The sequence below is a fragment of the Mauremys mutica genome, chromosome 20 (assembly GCF_020497125.1).
Source record: "Mauremys mutica isolate MM-2020 ecotype Southern chromosome 20, ASM2049712v1, whole genome shotgun sequence".
NCBI lineage: Eukaryota > Metazoa > Chordata > Testudines > Geoemydidae > Mauremys > Mauremys mutica.
In genome coordinates this window covers 16,262,358-16,284,169 of record NC_059091.1, presented here as the reverse complement: position 1 = coordinate 16,284,169, position 21,812 = coordinate 16,262,358, and the positions used below count along the sequence as shown (strand labels likewise).

The 21,812-nt window shown below is 44.1% G+C and overlaps 1 protein-coding gene across 2 annotated transcripts in view; it reads right to left on the bottom strand.

The window, feature by feature from the left end:
- AKAP8L (A-kinase anchoring protein 8 like) overlaps nt 1–21,812 on the bottom strand; it is a 53,133-nt gene that overhangs the window by 14,213 nt on the left and 17,108 nt on the right. The window contains exons 2-10 of one of the 2 annotated variants that reach the window (XM_044995067.1): nt 13,091–13,123; nt 10,270–10,498; nt 6,395–6,863; nt 5,766–5,889; nt 5,514–5,560; nt 4,871–4,907; nt 2,714–2,822; nt 1,515–1,656; nt 935–1,040 (exon numbers count right to left, since the gene is read on the bottom strand). In XM_044995067.1, coding sequence (XP_044851002.1) covers nt 935–1,040; nt 1,515–1,656; nt 2,714–2,822; nt 4,871–4,907; nt 5,514–5,560; nt 5,766–5,889; nt 6,395–6,863; nt 10,270–10,498; nt 13,091–13,123 — 1,296 coding nt within the window. The remainder of the gene's footprint in view (nt 1–934; nt 1,041–1,514; nt 1,657–2,713; nt 2,823–4,870; nt 4,908–5,513; nt 5,561–5,765; nt 5,890–6,394; nt 6,864–10,269; nt 10,499–13,090; nt 13,124–21,812) is intronic. The other variant, XM_044995068.1, reaches the window with a different exon arrangement.

Below are 21,812 nucleotides of genomic sequence, written 5' to 3'. Positions count from 1 at the left end.
TGAACAGAACCCCAGGCTGGCAGAGAGCTGAGCAGGCTGGCGGCATAAGATCAGCATTTTAATTTAATTTTAAATGAAGCTTCTTAAACATTTTGAAAACCTTGTTTACTTTACATACAACACTAGTTTAGTTATATATTATAGACTTATAGAAAGACCTTCTAAAAACGTTAAAATGTATTACTGGCACGCAAAACCTTAAATTAGAGTGAATAAATGAAGACCCGGCACACCACTTCTGAAAGGTTGCCGACCCCTGCTCTAACATGAGAAATAAGGCTCCCGTATATTCATCTGCTGATTATTCTTGTGTGAATTTAGAGCTCTCCAAAATAAGAGCAAGTTACTACAGCATGCAAGGTAAATATTAGAGCATAAATACAGGAAAAGACTTCCCATCTTGCACAAAGTAGTACTGTTGAAGAACCACCAGCTACATACACGTGCTTCTGATCAATATTTCAGTTTTCCGTGAGAAGCTTTTAAAAGCATGGTTCCATTCTGGAAGTTTACTATGCAATAAAAGGTGCCTCAACAGGACACTCCATTTTTGAATAGGATCAGATGATTTAAGTAACAAGAATACTTTACTCCTGTTGGCACTGTAGAGAAACCTTTATTTCTTCCTGTTTATCAGTCTTAGTGGGACTGACTGGCAACAACAATTAGGTTGTACAGGTTCCAAGAACATAATGTGCTTTGCTAAACCTTTACTGGTAACAAAAGAAAGGAAATAATCTAGTTTGATTCTCAGATCTCAGGATAGCTTTAACCATGCTTTACTTGTGAACTGTGCACATTTTAAAAACTCAGACCACCACAAAATAGGAACTTCATAATGGCTTTTGTTTTTCCCATTTTCTGAGGGAAGCTGCACATTAAGGTAGCTTCACAAAAAAACAAACCATGAAGATGCAGGGAGACTTGCTCTTACCTTGGGTAAGATCTTGGTCTTTATAGATCTGTTGAATAACTGCATTAATGTCTTCAATTGCTTTACGGCGTTCTTCAGTTTTCTTTGTTTTGTTAGCAACATAATCCTGTATTGTACAAAAATATTTGGTATTAACTTCAGCTGTACGTCTGACCATTAAATGTGAATTCAAAAATGCAAATCACAGCATGTATTGTACTTATTCTACACAGCAGTTGTGCCTTTCATCAGGGCATTTCAAGACCTTTGCAGCCCCTTAACCCAGCTCTAACTGTTCTCTTGAAGGTAGTCAAGGACTAAAGTGCAGAGGGTAAGTAATATAATCAAAGTCACAGTGCAGTTGGCATAGAGCTGGGAATAAGAACTAAGATCCTGATGTCCAGTCCTGTGCTCTAATCACACCTGTAGTAGTAGTTTCACACCTAAGTTTTCATAATCTTGACTATTTGAACTATCCATTCACATCCAACTATCAACGTTTTTGTGTGTTTGTTTGTTTTTGTAGGTCTCTGACAACCAACATGAAATAAAGGTGCACTGTTTAGCCTGAAGTAATGGGAAACTTAACCAAAAGATTCACCTGGAGGAAATCAGCTGTCTGCTGTGGCAGTTTTGTTCCAACAAATTTGAAATGCTCCTTGTGGAATTTGCTTTCCAGATGAACATTCATCTCATCCTCATAGAAGGTCCGATATTTGCACAGTGAACAAACAAACTGAATCCTACCAAGAGAAAGTTAGAACCAAGTGAGAAATCAAACCCCAAGCCCCAGGGTTCCATTCCAGGCTCCTTATCAGCTTGAGGATACTAGTCATTTCCTACTAGTACTTAGGGGTACAATTAAAAAAGAGCATAGCTCATTCAAGAGGACAAGTCTTATACCTGGGTTGAATGGTCACATCCTTCCTACAGGTTTTAATACAGATTTTAAGGCCAGAAGGGACCATTAGCAGCAATTAGTCTGACATCTTGTATAACCAAGGGCAAAGAATTGCAGTAATTCCTACACCAACCCCAATAAATTTATGGGACAGCTAGAGAGGATTTTAAGAAGGATGTCTGTCTTGATTTAAAGATTTTTTTTTTCATAATGTAGAATCCATCACAGCCTGTAAGTTGCTCCAATGGTTAATTATCTTCAATGTTAAAGTTGTGCAACTTACTTCATGTGAACTTCTCAAGTTTCAGCTTCCAGCCACTGGATCTCATTATGCCTTGGTCTATTAGATTAAAGAGCCCTATGGTCAGAGAGCTCCCTGTGTAGGTAACTAAGGGCTTAGAGAGGACTCTCTCAGTCCACCTATTTAGTTTATCAAATATAAGGCTAAGCCACACTGTAAGGCAGGTTTCCAGTCTGTGAATTATTCTTTTGACATTTCTCTGAACCCTTCCCAATTTTCTAGTTTTTTTTTGTTTTTTTTTTTTAATTATTAAAGAAATGGACACCAGAACTGGACACAATATTCCAACAGTGGTCTCAGCAGCATCATTCACAGAGGAGGAGGTATTGATTAGAGTTCTCCATTTTATAATTAGCTAACAGTCATTTGTACTTTTGCCTTACCAGCTCCCTATGAGGTGTTAAGCCAATTTTACAGATGGAGAGACTGATACAGAGAAGTTCAGGTAACTACTCCGGGTTTTTACAAAAAAGTCAGTGGCAGAGCCAGGGACAAAAGCCAGAACCCAGATGCCGAGGCCCATGTTCTAAACATTAGGCAATCCTTCCAGAATTCTCAGACAGGATGTATACTGTGTCACTGGAAGAGGAAGATGTACCTTTCTACCATGCGATCCCGATGCCTCTTTTTCTGCCTCTCTTGAGTTTTCTTGCCTGCCTGCAATTTGCGCTTGATTTGACTGATCTCTTCTTGAATTGTTAAAGCACCTAGATGTATAAAGCAGGTTGTGTTTCAGGGCACTATTTGTGGACACCAACTGATTAAGAGGATTCACCTAGACAAGTTTAGTAGCCAACTTGACTGACCCATATAGCTCAGAGATGACAGTTATAGTGAAGTGTTGGAAAGAGCTGCTCCCTTAACAATTCCTGCTGTTGGCCAATTAAAAGGAGCATTGCTAGTCTATTAACTGATGTCCCATCACTCTCTGGCCCAGACTTCAGAAAGGCTGAGCTTGGGCAGGATGGTGAGAATACCTCTTCTGATACAGTTTCCTAAACTATCATTTCTGATAGTGATATAATGCCCCTGGTTTTATGGGGAAAAGATGGCCCATTTTAGACAGTTTTAAGAGGCAACCACTCTCACCCCTTTGGCTTCTGTGCACACGGCACACAAGAGATGAAGGTTGGCAGTGAAATAAGAACTGAATTCCTCCTATTAAAAAATCCCAATTTTTTTCAAAACAGGGAAGTAGCTTCCACTGTTATACTGGAATGGTACCCGAGAACCCCTTTGGTTTCCCAGCCAAGGCTTCTTATATGTTTTTTATACTGCTGCCATCACATTCCACTGATAGCACAGTATCTAACTTGCAATTGCTATCAGGTTTCTATTTAGATAGGTTCTTCCTCTGGTGAGAGGTCACCATGCTTCTCTAAGCAACCCCCTCCCCAGCTGCTACAACAGTGTTGGCACATCAAACTATCCCATGGACTCTAACCAACTAAAACAACGAGGAGTCTTTGTGACACCTTAGAGACTAACACATTTATTTGGGCATAAGCTTTTGTGGGCTATAACCCACTTCATCAGATGCATGGAGTGGAAAATACAGTAGGCAGGTATAAATACACAGCCTATGAAAAGATGGGAGTTGCCTTACCACAGTGTGTGGCGGGTGGGGGGTCAGTGCTAACGAGGCCAATTCAATTAGGGTGGATGTGGCCCATTTCCAACAGTTGACAAGAAGGGAAAATTACTTTTTGTAATGCTAATGAGGCCAATTCAATCATGGTAGATGTGGCCACATCCACCCTAATTGAATTGGCCTCATTAGCACTGACCCCCCACTCAGTAAGGCAACTCCCATCTTTTCATGGGCTGTGTATTTATACCTGTCTACTGTATTTTCCACTCCATGCATCTGATTAAATGGGTTATAGCCCACAAAAGCTTATGCCCAAATAAGTATTTTAGTCTCTAAGGTGCCACGAGGACTCCTCGTTGTTTTTGCTGATACAGACTAAACATGGCTACCCCTCTGAAACCTCTAACCAACTAGTATTTCTTTAAGGTACTTATAGAGCCCCATTCCTATAGCATCTGAGTGCCTCACAATCTTTAACACCCCTATCAGACAGTGAAATACTTTATTCCTGTATTACAAATGAGGAACAGAGTAAGAGAAACAAACACTTACCCAAGGTCACATGCCTGTGGCAAAGCAAAGATTTGAACCCAAGTCTCCCAAGTTCCAGGCTAGCACTATAACCACTAATCACCCTACCTTGTCCATGGGACCCCTCTTCTTCATAGCAGAGAGACACACTATAAATCTCACATGAGACCTATAGCACTGGCTAGAAGCCAGGCAGTCACCAGATGCTGTGCTGGATTTCCCTATGTTTCCTAAAGCACCTCAATCATGACCTGTAACATCCCCTAGTATTCTAGGCCTAACAGCGTGCCAACAGACAGATATCCATTAGGGATTATGTACTGTGTACAGAAACCAGTGCAAGCTCTAGAGTGCTGAAAGATTAGAGCTTTAACTCCGATCATCATAATCCACCACCTTTAGATTTGTGTACAAGCTACACCTCAGAGAACAAAAGGAGGAAGACTGTGCCTGAACCAAGTCAGTCAACAGACTATTACTTGGAGCCATTTCCTCCACAGCAGAGTCCTTTATTGGCAGAAGGTTTATGCTGTACAGAAGTGTAAGGTCTGAAGAGCCTTAGCACATCCCTTGATGAAGAAGTTCTTGGCTCATTTCCCAAGAATGCTTTTAAAGAATTACATTCAGACTCACCTTTCTCAGAATCTTTTCCTTCTTCATCTTCACCCTCCTAAAATACAATTTCAAGAGGTTATCAGCAATCCCTAGCTATAACTTTTGTCTTGGAGAAACTAAGTGCACACTAGTTTTACATCTCTTAACCATCCTGCTCCCCAAAGAGACTCCCTCCTGACTTCAGATAGCAGGGTTCCCTGTCTGAGGAACACATTTAGCCTGCGGTTTGGCAACAGTACTACACACTGTTGATTTCTAGGTTTCCTCCTCCTATTCCTAGTCATTTTCATAAATTCTCTAGTCACGTATTTTCAGCTCTTTGGAGCAGGGCCTGTGTCTTGCTATGCACCTGTACAGTGCTCCAATCAATCTCTCTTGGGGCCTGCAGGTATTACTGCAATACAAAATAAGTAATCTCAGGAGGATTTACAACCTTCAAGCTTTCTTACATGAGGATCCAATCACCCTCCTCCTCACCAATCCCAGCTCTCTACCACTGAAAGGTAAGAAGTAGTTCCCACTCTCACTGCAGGAACATTCATTTGGTTTTTAATGCTGCCACCACAACATTCTGCCCTCAACTCTAGTTACATGGCCACTCATCCACTTCCCTCAAGCATTATGGTCTTTACTGTGAATTACAAGTGTCAGTTTCACTTACAGCTTTGGAGCCCTCCTTCTCTGCTGCTTCTCCTTCAGTCCCTTCCTCTGAAAAGCACATCACAAATGGTCACCATACAAAAAGTAACAGCTGGGTAGCTCAGCAAAGAATGGTATTAACAATTTTACCACCAAATTAAATATTCAAGAGAAATTGAAATGTCAGAGCCAATTACTACCTGAAACAAAGGCACTCTGATAATGTCACATGACTAAGAGCTAACTCATTAGGAGTCACCAAATAGGTTCTTACCATTCTCAGAGTCGGAGTTGTCAGAGCCATCAGTTTTTGCTGCCTTGCTATCAGGTTCATCAGTGCTGTCAGTTTGTTTTCTCTTCTTAGAGGTAGGGTCCTTCTTGATTTTCTTTTTCTGTGACTAGAAAGGAAAATATCAGTCCCCAAATGTACATGCTGACACCATCTCCTGCCAGCAGCAAATAAGTCTGCATGAAGCCACCTTAAAAGGGCTTTATATTGAACTAAACTTCCCAGAAAACACAGTTATGCTTCTGACAGGCAAAGTCAGTCAAGACAGATAACATTTGCCACAGTCCTTCACAGCAACCTTCCTTCAGCATATCAGATTAAACTACAAAACTATAGCACATTTACTTTCCTAGCCTTACAATAAGAGCATTAAGGTTAAACATTCTGGATGCTAAGACTGCACTATGAATGAATGTGGCCTCTTCAAACCATTTAGAAAACACCACGATGCCAAGCAAATAATGCACAGAAGTACAAATTACACTGTGGAAACTAAGTATGGTATTTCAGAGAATAGGGCCCTTTGCACTCAGAGCTGGACAGTGTAGTTTGTTGGGAAGTGAACAGTCTCTATATGAGGTAAATGGGTGGGAGGGGATTGCACAGGTACTTACTTTAAAGTCTGCGTCCCACATTTTCCAGTTTCTCCTCATTCGTTGTTTCATGCCGCCTCCTCCAAAGCGCATGTTTCCAGAGAAACCTCGCATTCCCTGGAACATGCTGAGTTCTGGGATAATGTTGTGGGAGAAGAGGGATGGGAGCCTAGAGGAGCCGTGAGGGCCATGGCCCCGTCCTCCCATTGGCTGTGGCAGCTCATTCCACTGTCCGCCCATGTGCCCGGAATATGAAGATGCCATGGGTCTGTTATTTCGCCCGTCTCTGGCCCAGTTCTGACCCCGCTGGCCAAAGTTGTCCCGTGCTCTGTTCTGGTACTGGTCCCTGTGGTTCCCATAGAAGCTGTCATAGCAACCTTCATAGGCATTTTCGGTGTCATGTTCAGCTTCACTGTAATCATAGCCAGATCTGTATAGATCACGGTCGTTCAGTGAAGACCTTGAGTCGTAGGACTCATATGTATTATACCTGCAAGAGTCACACAGCAAGCAAGGAATCCAGTCAGTAGCATATAAGGCACCACATTACAGCCTGCCGAGAAATGGCAGGAGAAAGATTAAACAAAACCAACAGAAATGTTCGTCTCATTTATATCAAAAAAGGCTCTGAGGTTTCACTCAACACGGGAGTTTTTCCGTGTGATTCAGCAGTGGGAGAAGGGCATAAATAGAATGGCAAGGAGCGGCAGGGATTCAGTTCAACCTCAGTCCATCACTGAAGGACCACAGATACCTAGTCAGATTTACATATGCCTAAAGTGCCAGGAAGGCCACACCAAACTAATCTTCAATTTCTGTTAAAATTACTGCGTCACACACTGATCTTTTTTAAAAAGAAAAGTTCCCAAGCTGAGCAAAGGTACCTCAGTTATCAGTAGCTGTGGATTTTCAACCATGCAGACATTCAGATTTCAATTTAATACATTCACCACCTGCCCTCTATTTAGCTATGCTTAAGTCAAACTGAACAATCCAAATAGTTAAGAACAAATGCAGAGCTAGTTAGGCCACAAAGTAATAGTCCTGCTTCTCTTCCCCCACTCTATTCTGAATTGTTAGGAGGAACGGCTTAATTTAGGCCTTGTCTACACAACAAAGTTTCTGTGTATGATGCATGGTGTGAATTTAAGCCAACAGTCATACTGGTAAAACCTCCTCATGTGGGCATTTATTCTGGTATAAGAGTGCCTTTTCTTGATTTAGCTTGTGTCTCTTGGGAAGGGTTTTTACCCAGTCAACTTTCCCATGTAGACATGACTTTAGAGTTATTACTGGTCACTGTAGTTTCCACAAAACCAGTTTTTAACCAGGACAGTTTCAGAAGAAAAATACAAAACCTGCAGAGGAGTTTTAGACTTAAATTCTGTAATATCTAAAGTAGTGCCTCTGTACATCTTATGCAGTGGCTGACAGACTCAATTTGCAGCAAAGATGATATATCAAAGTTTAAGGGGAGGCTCCACACTCTTCATGATCACATGCTACTTTACCAGATGAGCCATAGTGTGAGGGAAATCTACACCCACCAAGACAGAACACAAACAGGTTCACACATTACACAAGGAAGCAAGAACACAAATGTCAAACTAGCACTGACCACTGGGGCACAACCTCCAGTAGTTATGCTCTATAGCAAGGTTTTGAAAGCAAGGAAATTGGAAGGAAACAATGGCTGGAGGAGGAAACACTAACTCCAAAGCCAAAAAAAAAAAAAAGCCATTCCATCTACTGATATGAGAAGAATCATCCAGACTAGCAATCACCAAAAATCCTCAGATGGTAAAGATACAAGTGCCCATTTACAGTAAGCCAGAGCTTTCAACTGCAGCAACTGAATAGCCCTCCCCACACTCTGCTTTTTAGGCAATGAGACTGAAGGCTAAAAACTGAGGTTTTCTAAACCACTAATTTCATCCTTTTGTCCCTTAAATGGTTTACTACATTCACTCTGAATATTTGATATATTTTCTCCAGCAAGAGCTAGAATCTGTTAACAGGGCTGGATTACGAGCCCAGTATCATCTATCATGACAGAACTATGCATGGTATCTTGCCCGATGTTTGGGGCTTGGAGCAGAAGATCCCAATTGTGTGATGTCTGAATAATGGACAAGGGCTGGAACATCAAATTCAAAAGTTCTCATTTTATTAAATTAGAACCCAAGAGTTTAGTCAATTAAACTATTCACCTGCTGCCTTGCAACAGTCCTTTCCACCCTCTACAAGAGAGGTACAGATTCATAGATGAGGCCAGAAGATATCAGTGTAATCATCTTTTATCTCAAGTATAACAGGCCAAAGAACTTCCCTACAGCATCTCTTTTAAAAAAATATCTAATCTTGATTTAAACGTTTTACCCTTGGTAAGTTGTTCCAATGGTTAAATACCATCACTGTTGAACGTTTGCATCTCAATTTCAGTCTAAGATGTGTCTAGTTTCAGCTTGTTTAGCATTGTCTACTAGATTAAAGAGGCTGCTATTATCAAATATTTTTTCCCCAGGATGGATTTAAAAAAAAAAAACAAACCCAACTCTGATGTACTTTACATGAGTGCTTTTAAACAGAATACTCCACCAAAATCTATTTGATGCAAGACTTCAGAGGAGTAATTCCTTAAAAACTTTGTGAAGCCTACTGTACATTTGTCCTCTAGTCCATAAACACGTAGCAATTTTGCAATATTCAAAAGTCATTACTATTGAATTATACTTTTGGTAAACATATCCCAAGTTCTTGTGATAAACTTTTTATAAAGTTTTTATAGTTTTAAACTTGGTTGGTTAAAACAAAAGTACAGATGCAACAATAGCCAACTGCAAACAAACCAGAATGCACTCCAACACAAAAGAATAAAGTATAAAAGTCTCTTGCAGGACATTTCTTACTACTAACAAGCTATGCTTTCATTCTAGAGAAGAGGTTCTGGTTTGCTTACATTATATGGAATTTAGTTTAAAGTTATTTTGACAATGTCTCTGCATACTTAGTATTTGAACAGTAGCAGACAAACTTCAAGTTCTCTACAAAATATAGATGTCTCCTCTACATAGATGTAAACCTGATATTGTTCAAATTGATACTTGTACATAAGCAAAATACTCAGATGTAAAAATACTCAGAAACAGATTTGCTGGGATGATTTAATATTTCACATAAACCTAGAATGAACAGCAGTGTTGTAGAAGTATTAAATTTTGAATATAAACTAATTTTGAAATTTAACATGAGAAAATCTTTGTGAAGTGAACAGTCCTTATTAGTACTGCATATACTTCAGATTTAAAACATGGTCAAAACCTCACTTGATCTTTTCTGGACATCTGTACTGTATTCCCAACCAGCAACCCAAACCTGGAACAAAAATGTCACTTCTAGGTTAACAATTAAGCTTAAAATCAAATGAGGGACACAGGGAAATGAATGTTGTGGCAATGCTATAGAAATGAAATACATCAGCAGGCTCCCAGATATAGAAATATTAAGGAATCCCTTCTTTATTCATCTCCAGTTTAAAACTGTGAGAGGATTCTTTTTTCCAAGTTAAACATATCCTTCTATTACTGTAAAGATTGCATCACAATTCAAGTACCTGTCACCAGACTATTAAGACTTCACTACTCAAACTGGGATACAAATGACTTATTTCAAACATATAAACAAAAAGAAGGAAAATCCAGCTAAACCAATTCCCTTTATCTATCTGTTCCTCTTGAAAACCAAAATGTGAAGACAAAGTGAGAATGAGGTCAAAATGAGAAAGAAGTGAGAGGTGGCAAGTCTAATAGTCAGCAGAAGTTTAGAGTAGCGGTTCCCTCAGGAAAAGACACTAACCTGTCTGTACTGAATCTTTTCATCTTGATCTCTAGACTCACCTGTCTCCACCTGAGCCATAATGTCCTCCTTGCATTGTGTCCGTTTCTAGATGAGACACCATATCTAAGCGCTGGTTCATTTTTGCTATAACAGCATCAGCGCCAGTGGAAGCGTTAGGGTCTGTGTCTGAATTAGGCATTTCCCAAGCGTTTGAAGTGGCCATACCATACCCATAATTGCCAGAGTTATCTTGACCGTATCCATAGCCGTAACTATATCCCTCGTATCCTGAAATGAGAAAGTGTCATTGAGAATTCCAGTCAAGCAGCTGAGCGAACATTTCTATCCAAGTTCAGACACAGAAGTCCCAAGAGTGCCCCTTTTAATTTACATTTAACCCATTCTTCCCCTTACAAGACACCTGCCAAGGTGTGTTAGTGTATCTGACACCCGGACTTGAAGGTCAAAACACACATGGGAGAAACTTCACATCAAATCCCAGCAATGTAGACTATTACTATAATCTGCCCCAACTAATATTTAGCCCTCAGTTTTCATTCTTGCTCTCACTCATGGTCAGGGCAGGCTGCAGTGTAGCATACATAACGCCTTCCATGGCAATCCATTTGCCTGATAAAAACAGATTCCAGAGAGAAAACATAGTCCAGTCACCCTCAGAAAGAACAGCTAGTGTGGCATGGACATTTAGGCATGTGTAAAGAGTGTAGGTTGTGAGAGAAGAAATTATAAGATAACGTATTTAAGACGAGCCTAGTTTAGTTCAAAGTGGGCTTGTCTCTATGTCAGTTTGACATGAAGTTGTACTGCATCCATACCCAGTTATGTTCTGACTTCATAGCATAAAATTCATACCTCTAAGCTAGGCAGTCAGTTCACATTATAAATCACAGTGATTTGTTCGAATTAGATGACATTGTGTCTGGGGTCTATTCTTCTAGAGACGCATAAGAATTCGTGCAATTCTAAAAATGGAACAATAACCCCCCACTAACTTTGACTAGCACAAATATCACTGATGTCACTTCTGTTCCCTCTCTTGCCCACACGTAAATGAGAGAAATGGCCCTCTCAGTTGTATGTTATCTCAGGAGTGATGGAGAACAGCTTCCCCAAATGCAGCCCACGGCATGCTACTTACAAAGCAGATAGGGACAGAAAACCGACTAAAATGGCATCAGTGTTCTACGCTGTTTTCTCCCTTTTAACTTACATTTTAGGTTTGCTCAGTTCACCCATCAGCATGTCCTACTGCCAACCCTGTAGTTCTAGGATTCTTAGTAACATGCAAATTAAAGCAGAGATTTGCTAATCTGAATTTGAGTCAAAAAGCTATTGTGAACAAATTGTGATTTAGTAAGTAAAACAGACAGTACCACAAGATGTACTTTGTTCTAATGTCTTTTGTAGTTTATGAATATTTAATAGCATTAGGAAGTAGCATGAGCTAGTGGACAGAGCACTTACCTAGGAGTCAGGATACCTCAGTTCTATTCCTGAAATGCCACTGACCTAGAATGTCTTTGGGGACATAGGCGCCAACTCCATGGGTGCTCCAGGGCTGGAGCACCCATGGGGAAAAATTGGTGGGTGCAGGCAGCTCCCCGCCCCAGCTCGCCTCCGCCTCCTCCCCCTGAGCGCACCGCAACCCCGCTTCTCCTCCCAGCGCTTCCCATCACGAAACAGCTGTTTCATGGCGTAACAAGCTATGGGAGGGAGGGGGGAAAGAGTGGGAATGCACTGTGCACAGGGGAGAAGGCGGGGCTGGGGTGGAGATTTGGGGAAGTGGTCCAATAGGGCATGGAGGGGGTGGAGTTGAGGTGGGGACTTTGGGGAAGGGGTTGGAATGGGGGTGGGGCAGGGGTGGAGTCAGGGTGGGTTGAGCATCCACTGGCACCAGGAGAAGTTGGTGGCTATGTTTGGGGAAGTCCTTAATCTCTCTTACCTTCCCTTTGTCTTGTCCCTTTAAACTGTAAATTCTTCAGGACATGGACTATATCGCAATACACCTGTTCAGTGCCTAGCATAACAGGACCCTGATCTTAGATGGGGACCCTAAGTGATACTATAAACACAAGTAGTAAAACAACGACACTGCTAGCAAGCTCATTTTACTGTATATTTTGCCAAAACAACTAGATTGAAAAATGGGGGGGGGGGGGGAAATCATGAATATTTTCTGGTTTTTACAAAAATAAGTTTTCCAGCTAGCTCTGAAGATAGCGAAAAGGTCATAAAATCCTTGGTACAACACTGACTACAGTTTAAACTACCAGTTAGTGATATAAAAAACGTACTATGCTGCTCTGCTAGTCAGTCTTTAAGGAGTGGAGAGAGGCTTCCTTGTGCTAATTAAAGCGTATAGATTAGTGAGATTCTACCACACAGCTGGACATCGCACTCTAGTCTGAGCACAGTGAGCATGGCCTCTGGAAAAAGACAAATATTTATAAAGGGAGGCCTGTTTCAAGTTTGGGTCTAAATGCAGACGCAGTGACATTTTTCGTGTCTCTCTGGCACAAGAACTAGAAATTCAGTCTTCTAGCATGCTGTGACAGCACTTTAACGTTCAGTGCCATTTCACAGAGAAGTGATGTAAGACAGAAAGACTGAAGGATACAAACTGCTGACTTCTGGAACAGAAATATCTGGTTTTGTTGATGCACAAGGCAGAATAGTAAAGACTGTCACAGTTATAGGGGCTCTGCAACGCTGACCGAAATAGAGTTGCATGTGACCTAAGAGGATATTATTCAGGCATGGGGAACAGATTTGAGCTGTGAAAAACTTCAATTTTATAATCATTTTTCTGACTGATAATATTATCATGAAAAAATGGCATTAAGATTTTACTATACTTGCCTCTGTTTGTCCCAGAGTTCCAGTTGCCATAACCTAGAAAAAGACCAAAAGGTGGTCAAAACCCAAATTATATGGCAGGGGTCGGTAACTTTCAGAAGTGGTGTGCTGAGTCTTCATTTATTCACTCTAATTTAAGGTTTTGCATGCCAGTAATATCTTCTAAAAAATGTCCCTTTCTATAATATATAACTAAACTATTGTATGTAAAGTAAATAAGGTTTTTAAAATGTTTAAGAAGCTTCATGTAAAATTAAATTAAAATGCAGAGCCCCCCGGACCGGTGGCCAGGACCCGGGCAGTGACAGTGCCACTGAAAATCAGGTTGTCTACCCCTGTTATATGGTACGCTCTAGCTAGAACAGCTGGCATGAAGGAGAATCTATGCTATTTAAAATCTGATCATCAAATGCACCCAAATAAACCTGACTGTATCACAGTGGATACCCCTAAAAAGAGATCAGAGCTTGACAAACCTATATTACTCTGGAGGAATTCTGTGCCACTGAGCATACAGAATTCATGTCCTCTGCAGATAAGGATGGGGAAGCAAAGGGAAGTTGCAAGAGCAGTCATGTGGTAACCGGTGCCTGGAGCAGCCAGAAGAGAGGTAAATCACTGGGGGGGGGGGGAAGGGCCCCCCGATGAGTGTAATTTAGGGAGGACAGGGGGTATTGCCCCCCCAAACAGAAGCGTGGCATGGGGGGCTGTGTGGGGTCACATGCCACTGCCCATTTCTGCAAGTGCAGAGCTGCCTGGATGATGGAGAGTGCCCCTCCTGCTAGCTGACTCCGTCTCCTGGGTCCTGGTGCCAGTCAAACCCCTTTTCTATGTGTGCTGGGAGCCATCCTGTTTTCCATACAATGGTGAGTGCCACTGGTGGGTCGTGGCAAGGGTGGTGGGGGGGGAGGAGGAGGAGAGGCAGTGGGGAAGAAAGGGGGACAGGATTGGATAGGGGGAATGGGGTGTAGGAGTGAGATAGGAGCAGGGGACAGTGCGGAGAGGGAGAGGCAGTGAACAAAGGGATAGGATAGGGAAGAGAAGCGGATGGGGGAGGGATCCTGGCGCTGGTGGTGGCAGCAGCAGCTGGGGCTCTTCTACTAAGCAGGTCCATCGAACCCTCACCCTGAGAAACCGCACACCTGGACCCTCACTGAGTCCCAGCCAGTTGCACCCAGCCCCCCCCTCGCTGAATCCCATCTTTCCCCACCTGGACCCCCCTTGCAGAGTCCCATTGTCCCTGCATCTGGGACCTTCCTTGTGCATCCAAATCCTCCACTGAGTTTTCTGCACTCAGTGTGCCCCACACAAAACCCTCTTACCCCACATCTGGATCTCCCTAGACTAAGCCCGCCACAGTTGGACCCTGCTGGGTTGAGCCTGCCTGCCCATAACTCATGCGCTTGGTGCAGAGCCCAAGGGTGTTTCTGCAGCAGGCCCTTCTGCTGTATCAGCTACAACCTCACTGCAGAGTCCCTGTTCCATGGGTAATCTCTCACCTCTGTGCAGCCAGTGATCTGTGCTCACCACTGCTATGCTGGAGCCTCCACATTTATTTATTAATATTTTAAAATTCTGCAAATTTTATTTGTTGTGTACAGAAATTTTCTTGGCACAGAATTCCTTCGGAGTACCATATCCACAACAAGTAGGAAACATGCTCTAGATAGTAGTGTCCTTACTCATCAGTTTCTGTACAATGTTGTTTTAATTCAAGCTTAAATTTCTAGCACTTGTGACTGCAAAGATACCCTTCCAACTGGAAACTGGTGAGTTTTCTCTTTCAAGATCTACAGCAAGATGCAGCTTGGAACAAAGACTGTTATTTGCCCAAGGCCTAGATCACAGCATCATCTTGGACTGGAAGGGAAGGAATCACTCACTAACAACTTGCTTTGCATCTGGTCATCCAGTATTAGGGATGGGATATGCTCTCCACTGCCTGTGCCCTAACTAGGGGCTGGTTTACAGCACAAACTTATTTGTCACTTACTGGACATAAGGAGGAAGGGTAGTGTAGATACTAGTCTAACAGGTGATACTGGTGGTAGAATGTCTGTGCCTAATCGGATAAAGAATGTGAGAGAAGACAAACATAAAAAATTAAGATGTTTGTACACTAATGCGAAGAGCCTAGGTAACAAAATGGAGGAACTAGAGCTATTGGTGCAGGAAGTGAAACCAGATATTATAGGGATAACAAAAACATGGTGGAATAGTAGTCATGACTAGAGTATAGGTATTGAAGGGTACGTGCTGGTTAGGAAAGACAGAAATAAAGGCAAAGGTGGTGGAGTAGCATTGTATATCAATGATGAGGTAGACTGTAAAGAAATAAGAAGGGATGGAATGGATAAGAGAGTCGGTCTGGGCAAAAATCACATTGGGGAAGAAAGCTACTAGAGCCTCCCCGGGATAGAGCTTGGGGTGTGCTATAGACCACCGGGATCTGATTTGGATATGGACAGAGACCTCTAATGTTTTTAATGAAGTAAATACTAATGGGAATTGTGTGTTCATGGGAGACTTAAATTCCCAGATATTGATTGGAGGACAAGTGCTAGTAATAATAACAGGACTCAGATTTTCCTGGATGTGATAGCTGATGGATTCCTTCACCAAGTAGTTGCTGAACCAACAAGAGGGGATGCCATTTTAGATTTGGTTTTGGTGAGTAGTGAGGACCTCATAGAAGAAATGGTTGTAGGGGACAATCTTGGTTTGAGCGATCATGTGCTAATTCAGTTCAAACTAAATGGAAGGATGAACAAAAATAGATATGTGACTAGAGTTTTTGATTTCAAAAGGGCTAACTTTAAAGAATTAAGGAAATTAGTTAGGGAAGTGGATTAGACTGAAGAACTTGTGGATCTAAAGCCGGAGGAGGCTTGGAATTACTTCAAGTCAAAGTTGCAGAAACTATCAGAAGCCTGCATCCCAAGAAAGGGGAAAAAATTCATAGGCAAGAGTTGTAGACCAAGCATCTCAGAGAGATGATTAAGAAAAAGCAAAAAGCCTACAAGGAGTGGAAGATGGGAGGGATCAGCAAGGAAAGCTACTTTACTGAGGTCAGAACATGTAGGGATAAAGTGAGAAAGGCCAAAAGCCATGTAGAGTTGGACCTTGCAAAGGGAATTAAAACCAATAGTAAAAGGTTCTATAGCCATATAAATAAGAAAATAAAAGAAAGAAAAGTGGGACCGCTATACACTGAGGATGGAGTGGAGGTTAACGATAATCTAGGCATGGCCCAATATCTAAACAAATACAGTGTTTAAATGAGGCTAATGAGGAGCTTAGGGATAATAGTAGGATGACAAATGGGAATGAGGATATGGAGGTAGATATTACCACATCTGAGGTAGAGGCCAAACTCAAACATCTTAAGGGACTAAATCGGGGGGCCCAGATAATCTTCATCCAAGTATATTAAAGGAACTGGCACATGAAATTGCAAGCCTATTAGCAAGAATTTTTAAGGAATCAGTAAACTCAGGGGTTGTATCATATGACTGGAGACTTGCTAACAGTTCCTATTTTTAAGAAAGGGGGAAAAAAAAGTGACTCAGGTAACTACAGGCCTGTTAGTTTGACATCTGTAGTATGCAAGGTCTTGGAAACATTTTTTGAAGTAGTTAAGGACATTGAGATCAATGGTAAGTGGGACAAAATACAACATGGTTTTACAAAAGGGAGATCGTGCCAAACCAACCTGATCTTCTTTGAGAACAGGTCCTCAAGGAATCAATCCTGAACCACTTAAAGGAAGGGAAAGTGATCAGGAACAGTCAGCATGCATTCACCAAGGGCAAGTCATGCCTGACTAACCTAATTGCCTTCTATGACGAGATAACCGGCTCTGTGGATGAGGGGAAAGCAGTGGATGTGCTATTTCTGGACTTTAGCAAAGCTTTTGATACAGTCTCCCACAGTATTCTTGCCAGCAAGTTAAAGAAGTATGGGCTGGATGAATGGACGGTAAGGTGGATAGAAAACTGGCTAGATGGTCGGGCTCAACGGGTAGTGATCAATGGTTCCATGTCTAGTTGGCAGCCGGTATCAAGTGGAGTGCCCCAAGGGTCGGTGCTGGGGCCGGTTTTATTCAATATCTTCATTAACGATCTGGAGGATGGTGTGGACTGCACCCTTAGCAAGTTTGCAGATGACACTAAACTGGGAGGAGTGGTTGATACGCTGGAGGGTAGGGCTAGGATACAGAGGGACCTAGACAAATTAGAGGATTGGGCCAAAAGAAATATGATGAGGTTCAACAAGGACAAGTGCAGAGTCCTGCACTTAGGTCGGAAGAATCCCATGCACTGCTACAGACTAGGGACCGAATGGCTGGGCAGCAGTTCTGCAGAAAAGGACCTAAGGGTTACGGTGGACGAAAAGCTGAATATGAGTCAGCAGTGTGCCCTTGTTGCCAAGAAGGCTAATGGCATTTTGGGTTGTATAAGTAGGGGCATTTCCAGCAGATCGAGGGATGTGATCATTCCCCTCTACTCAGCACTGGTGAGGCCTCATTTGGAGTACTGTGTCCAGTTTCGGGCCCCACACTACAAGAAGGAGGTTGAAAAATTGGAGAGAGTCCAGCGGAGGGCAACAAAAATGATTAGGGGGCTGGAGCACATGATTTATGAGGAGAGGCTGATGGAACTGGGATTGTTTAGTCTGCAGAAGAGAAGAATGAGGGGGGATTTGATAGCTGCTTTCAACTACTTGAAAGGGGGTTCCAAAGAGGATGGATCTAGACTGTTCTCAGTGGTAGAAGATGACAGAACAAGGAGTAATGGTCTCAAGTTGCAGAGGGGGAGGTTTAGGCTGATATTAGGAAAAACTTTTTCACTAGTAGGGTGGTGAAGAACTGGAATGGGTTACCTAGGGAGGTAGTGGAATCTCCTTCCTTAGAGGTTTTTAAGGTCAGGCTTGACAAAGCCCTGGCTGGGATGATTTAGTTGGGTTTGGTCCTGCTTTGAGCAGGGGGTTGGACTAGATGACCTCCTGAGGTCCCTTCCAACCCTGAGATTCTATGATTCTATGAAGGTAACAAATTTTTTAGACAAAGGAAATGCAGTGGATCTAATTTACCTCGATTTCAGTAAGGCATTTGATACAGTTCCACATGGGGAATTATTAGCTAAATTGGAAAAAGACAGGGATCAATATGAAAACTGAAAGGTGGATAAGGAACTGGTTAAAGGGGAGACTACAACGGGTCATACTGAAAGGTGAACTGTCAGGCTGGAGGGAGGTTACTAGTGGAGTTCCTCAGGGATCGGGTTTGGGACCAATCTTTTTATTACTGACCTTGGTACAAAAAGTGGGAATGTGCTAATAAAATTTGTGGATGACACAAAGTTGGGAGGTATTGCCAATACAGAGAAGGACCGGAATATCATACAGGAAGACCTGGATGACCTTGTAAACTGGAGTAATAGTAATAGGATGAAATTTAATAGTGAAAAGTGCAAGGTCATGAATTTAGGGATTAATAAGAATTTTTGTTATAAACTGGGGACACATCAGTTGGAAGTAACAGAGGAGGAGAAGGACCTCGGAGTATTGGTTGATCACAGGATGACTATGAGCCGCCAAAAGAACAGGAGTACTTGTGGCACCTTAGAGACTAACAAATTTATTTCAGCATGAGCTTTCGTGAGCTACAGCTCACGTCTTCGGATGCATAGAATGGAACACACAGACAGGAGATATTTATACATACAGAGAAAATGAAAAGGTGGAAGTATGCATACCAACAGGAAGAGTCTAATCAATTGAGATGAGCTATCACCAGCAGGAGAAAAAAAACTTTTGAAGTGATAATTGAGATGACTCAGAGAAGGTGTGAGGAGAACTTAACATAGGGAAATAGATTCAATTAGTGTAATGACCCAACCATTCCCTGTTTAAACCTAAGTTAATTGTATCTAATTTGCATATTAATTCGAGTTCAGTCGTCTCTCTTTGGAGTCTGTTTTTGAAGGTTTTTTTGTTGCAAAATTGCCACCTTCAAGTCTGTCACTGAATGGTTAGAGAGGTTGAAGTGTTCTCCCACTGGTTTTTGAATGTTATGATTCCTGATGTCAGATTTGTGTCCATTTATTCTTTTGCGTAGAGACTGTCCAGTTTGGCCAAAGAATAAATGGACACAAATCTGACATCAGGAAGCATAAAAGACGGTTACTCACCGTAGTAACTGTTGTTCTTCGAGATGTGTTGCTCCTATCCATTCCAGTCAGGTGTGCGCGCCGCGCGTGCACGGCATCTCGGAACTTTTTTACCCTAGCAACTCCGGCGGGCCGGCTGGCGCCCCCTGGAGTGGCGCTGCTATGGCGCCTGTTATATACCTCAGCCGGCCCGTCTGCTCCTCAGTTCCTTCTTGCCGGCTACTCCGACAGTGCGGAAGGAGGGCGGGTCTGGAATGGATAGGAGCAACACATCTCGAAGAACAACAGTTACTACGGTGAGTAACCATCTTTTCTTCTTTGAGTGATTGCTCCTATGCATTCCAGTCAGGTGATTCCCAAGCCTTACCTAGGCGGTGGGGTCGGAGTGAGACGTGGCGGAATGTAATACCGCGGAGCCGAAGGCTGCGTCGTCTCGAGACTGCTGCACCAACGCGTAGTGGGAGGCGAAGGTGTGGACAGAAGACCAGGTGCCGCTCGACAGATGTCCTGGATGGGAACATGGGCCAGGAAGGCTGCGGACGAGGCGTGCGCTCTCGTCGAGTGAGCGGTGAGGCGGCATGGTGGCATGCGAGCAAGCTCGTAGCATGTCCGAATGCATGCTGTAACCCATGAGGAAATCCGCTGTGAGGAGATCGGCTCGACTTTCATACGGCCAGCCACCGCTACGAACAGCTGGGTGGAACGCCGGAAGGGCTTCGTCCGCTCGATGTAAAAAGCGAGCGCCCTGCGGACGTCGAGGGTGTGAAGCTGTTGCTCCCGAGGCGAGGCATGCGGCTTCGGGAAGAAGACCGGGAGGAAGATCTCCTGATTGAGGTGGAAGGCTGACACCACTTTTGGGAGGAAAGCCGGATGTGGTCGAAGCTGCACCTTGTCCCCGTGGAAGACGGTGTATGGCGGACTAACCGTTAGAGCACGGAGCTCAGAGACTCGCCTCGCCGATGTAATGGCGACAAGGAAGGCTGTCTTCCAGGAGAGGTAGAGCAGGGAGCACGTGGCCAAGGGCTCGAAGGGGGGACCCATCAGCTTGGCCAGCACGAGGTTCAAATCCCAGGCCGGGGCAGGACGCCGCACCGGCGGGTACAAGCGGTCCAGGCCTTTAAGGAAGCGGGAAACCATCTGGTTGGAGAAGATGGACCGACCTTCCACAGATGGACGAAAGGCGGACACTGCTGCCAGGTGAACTCTCAAGGAGGAGACCGCAAAACCTTGCTCCTTAAGGTACCAGAGGTAGTCCAGGATGGTAGGGACAGGGACTACGAAGGGATTGAGGCCTCGCTGGTCACACCAGAGCGCGAACCGCTTCCATTTCGCCAGATAGGTGGAGCGAGTGGAAGGCTTTCTGCTCTCTAGCAGGACTTGTTGTACTGCCGCCGAACAGTCCCTCTCTGCGTGGGTCAACCACGCAGGTACCAAGCTGTAAGATGGAGGGACTGCAGGTTCGGGTGGCGGAGTCTGCCGAAGTCCTGGGTGATGAGGTCCGGCCACAACGGATGGGGGATGGGATCCCGAACGGAGAGCTCGAGCAGCAGGGTGTACCAGTGCTGCCTCGGCCAGGCCGGAGCCACGAGAATGACGCTGGCTTTGTCCCTCCGAAGCTTCTGCAACACTCGGTGTACGAGCGGGAACGGAGGGAAGGCGTAGAGGAGGTGATCCTTCCAGGAATACAGGAAGGCGTCCGACAGGGAGCCCGGCGAGTGACCCCGGAACGAGCAAAACAGGTGGCACTTCCTGTTCTCCTTGGACGCGAATAGGTCTACTTGGGGAAACCCCCACTTCTGGAAGATTGTGTGTACCACATCGGGACGGAGGGACCACTCGTGGGAGAGGAACAACCTGCTGAGATGGTCGGCCAGCGTGTTCTGCACTCCCGGAAGAAAGGACGCTTCCAGGTGAATGGAGTGGGTCACGCAGAAGTCCCACAGGAGCATCGCTTCCTTGCAGAGGAGGGAGGAACGGGCTCCGCCTTGTTTGTTCACGTAGAACATAGCTGACATATTGTCCGTGAACACTGTCACACAGCGGCCTTGCAGGTGGGTGCAGAAGGTGCGACAGGCCAGACGGATCGCTCGCAGCTCGCGGACATTGATGTGCAGAGCGAGCTCCTGGGGCAACCACAGACCTTGGGTGTGAAGATCGCCCAGGTGAGCTCCCCAACCCAGCGCTGAGGCATCCGTGGTCAGAGTGGCGGACGGGCGAGGAGGATGGAACGGGACTCCCGCACAGACAATCTCCGGGTCTAGCCACCAGTTGAGGGACTCGAGTGTTGGCCTGGAGACTGACCACCATATCGATGGGATCTCGATGCGGCCGGTACACCGACACGAGCCAAGACTGGAATGGGCGGAGGTGAAGCCGCGCGTACGCGGAGACATACGTGCATGATGCCATGTGGCCCAGGAGGCGGAGGCAGGAGCGCACCGTCGTGGTCGGGAAGGAGACGAGGTCCCGGATGAGGGAGACCATCGTCTGATGTCGAGATCGCGGTAGGCAAGCTCGGGCCAACGAGGAGTCGAGGACCACTCCGATGAACTCCA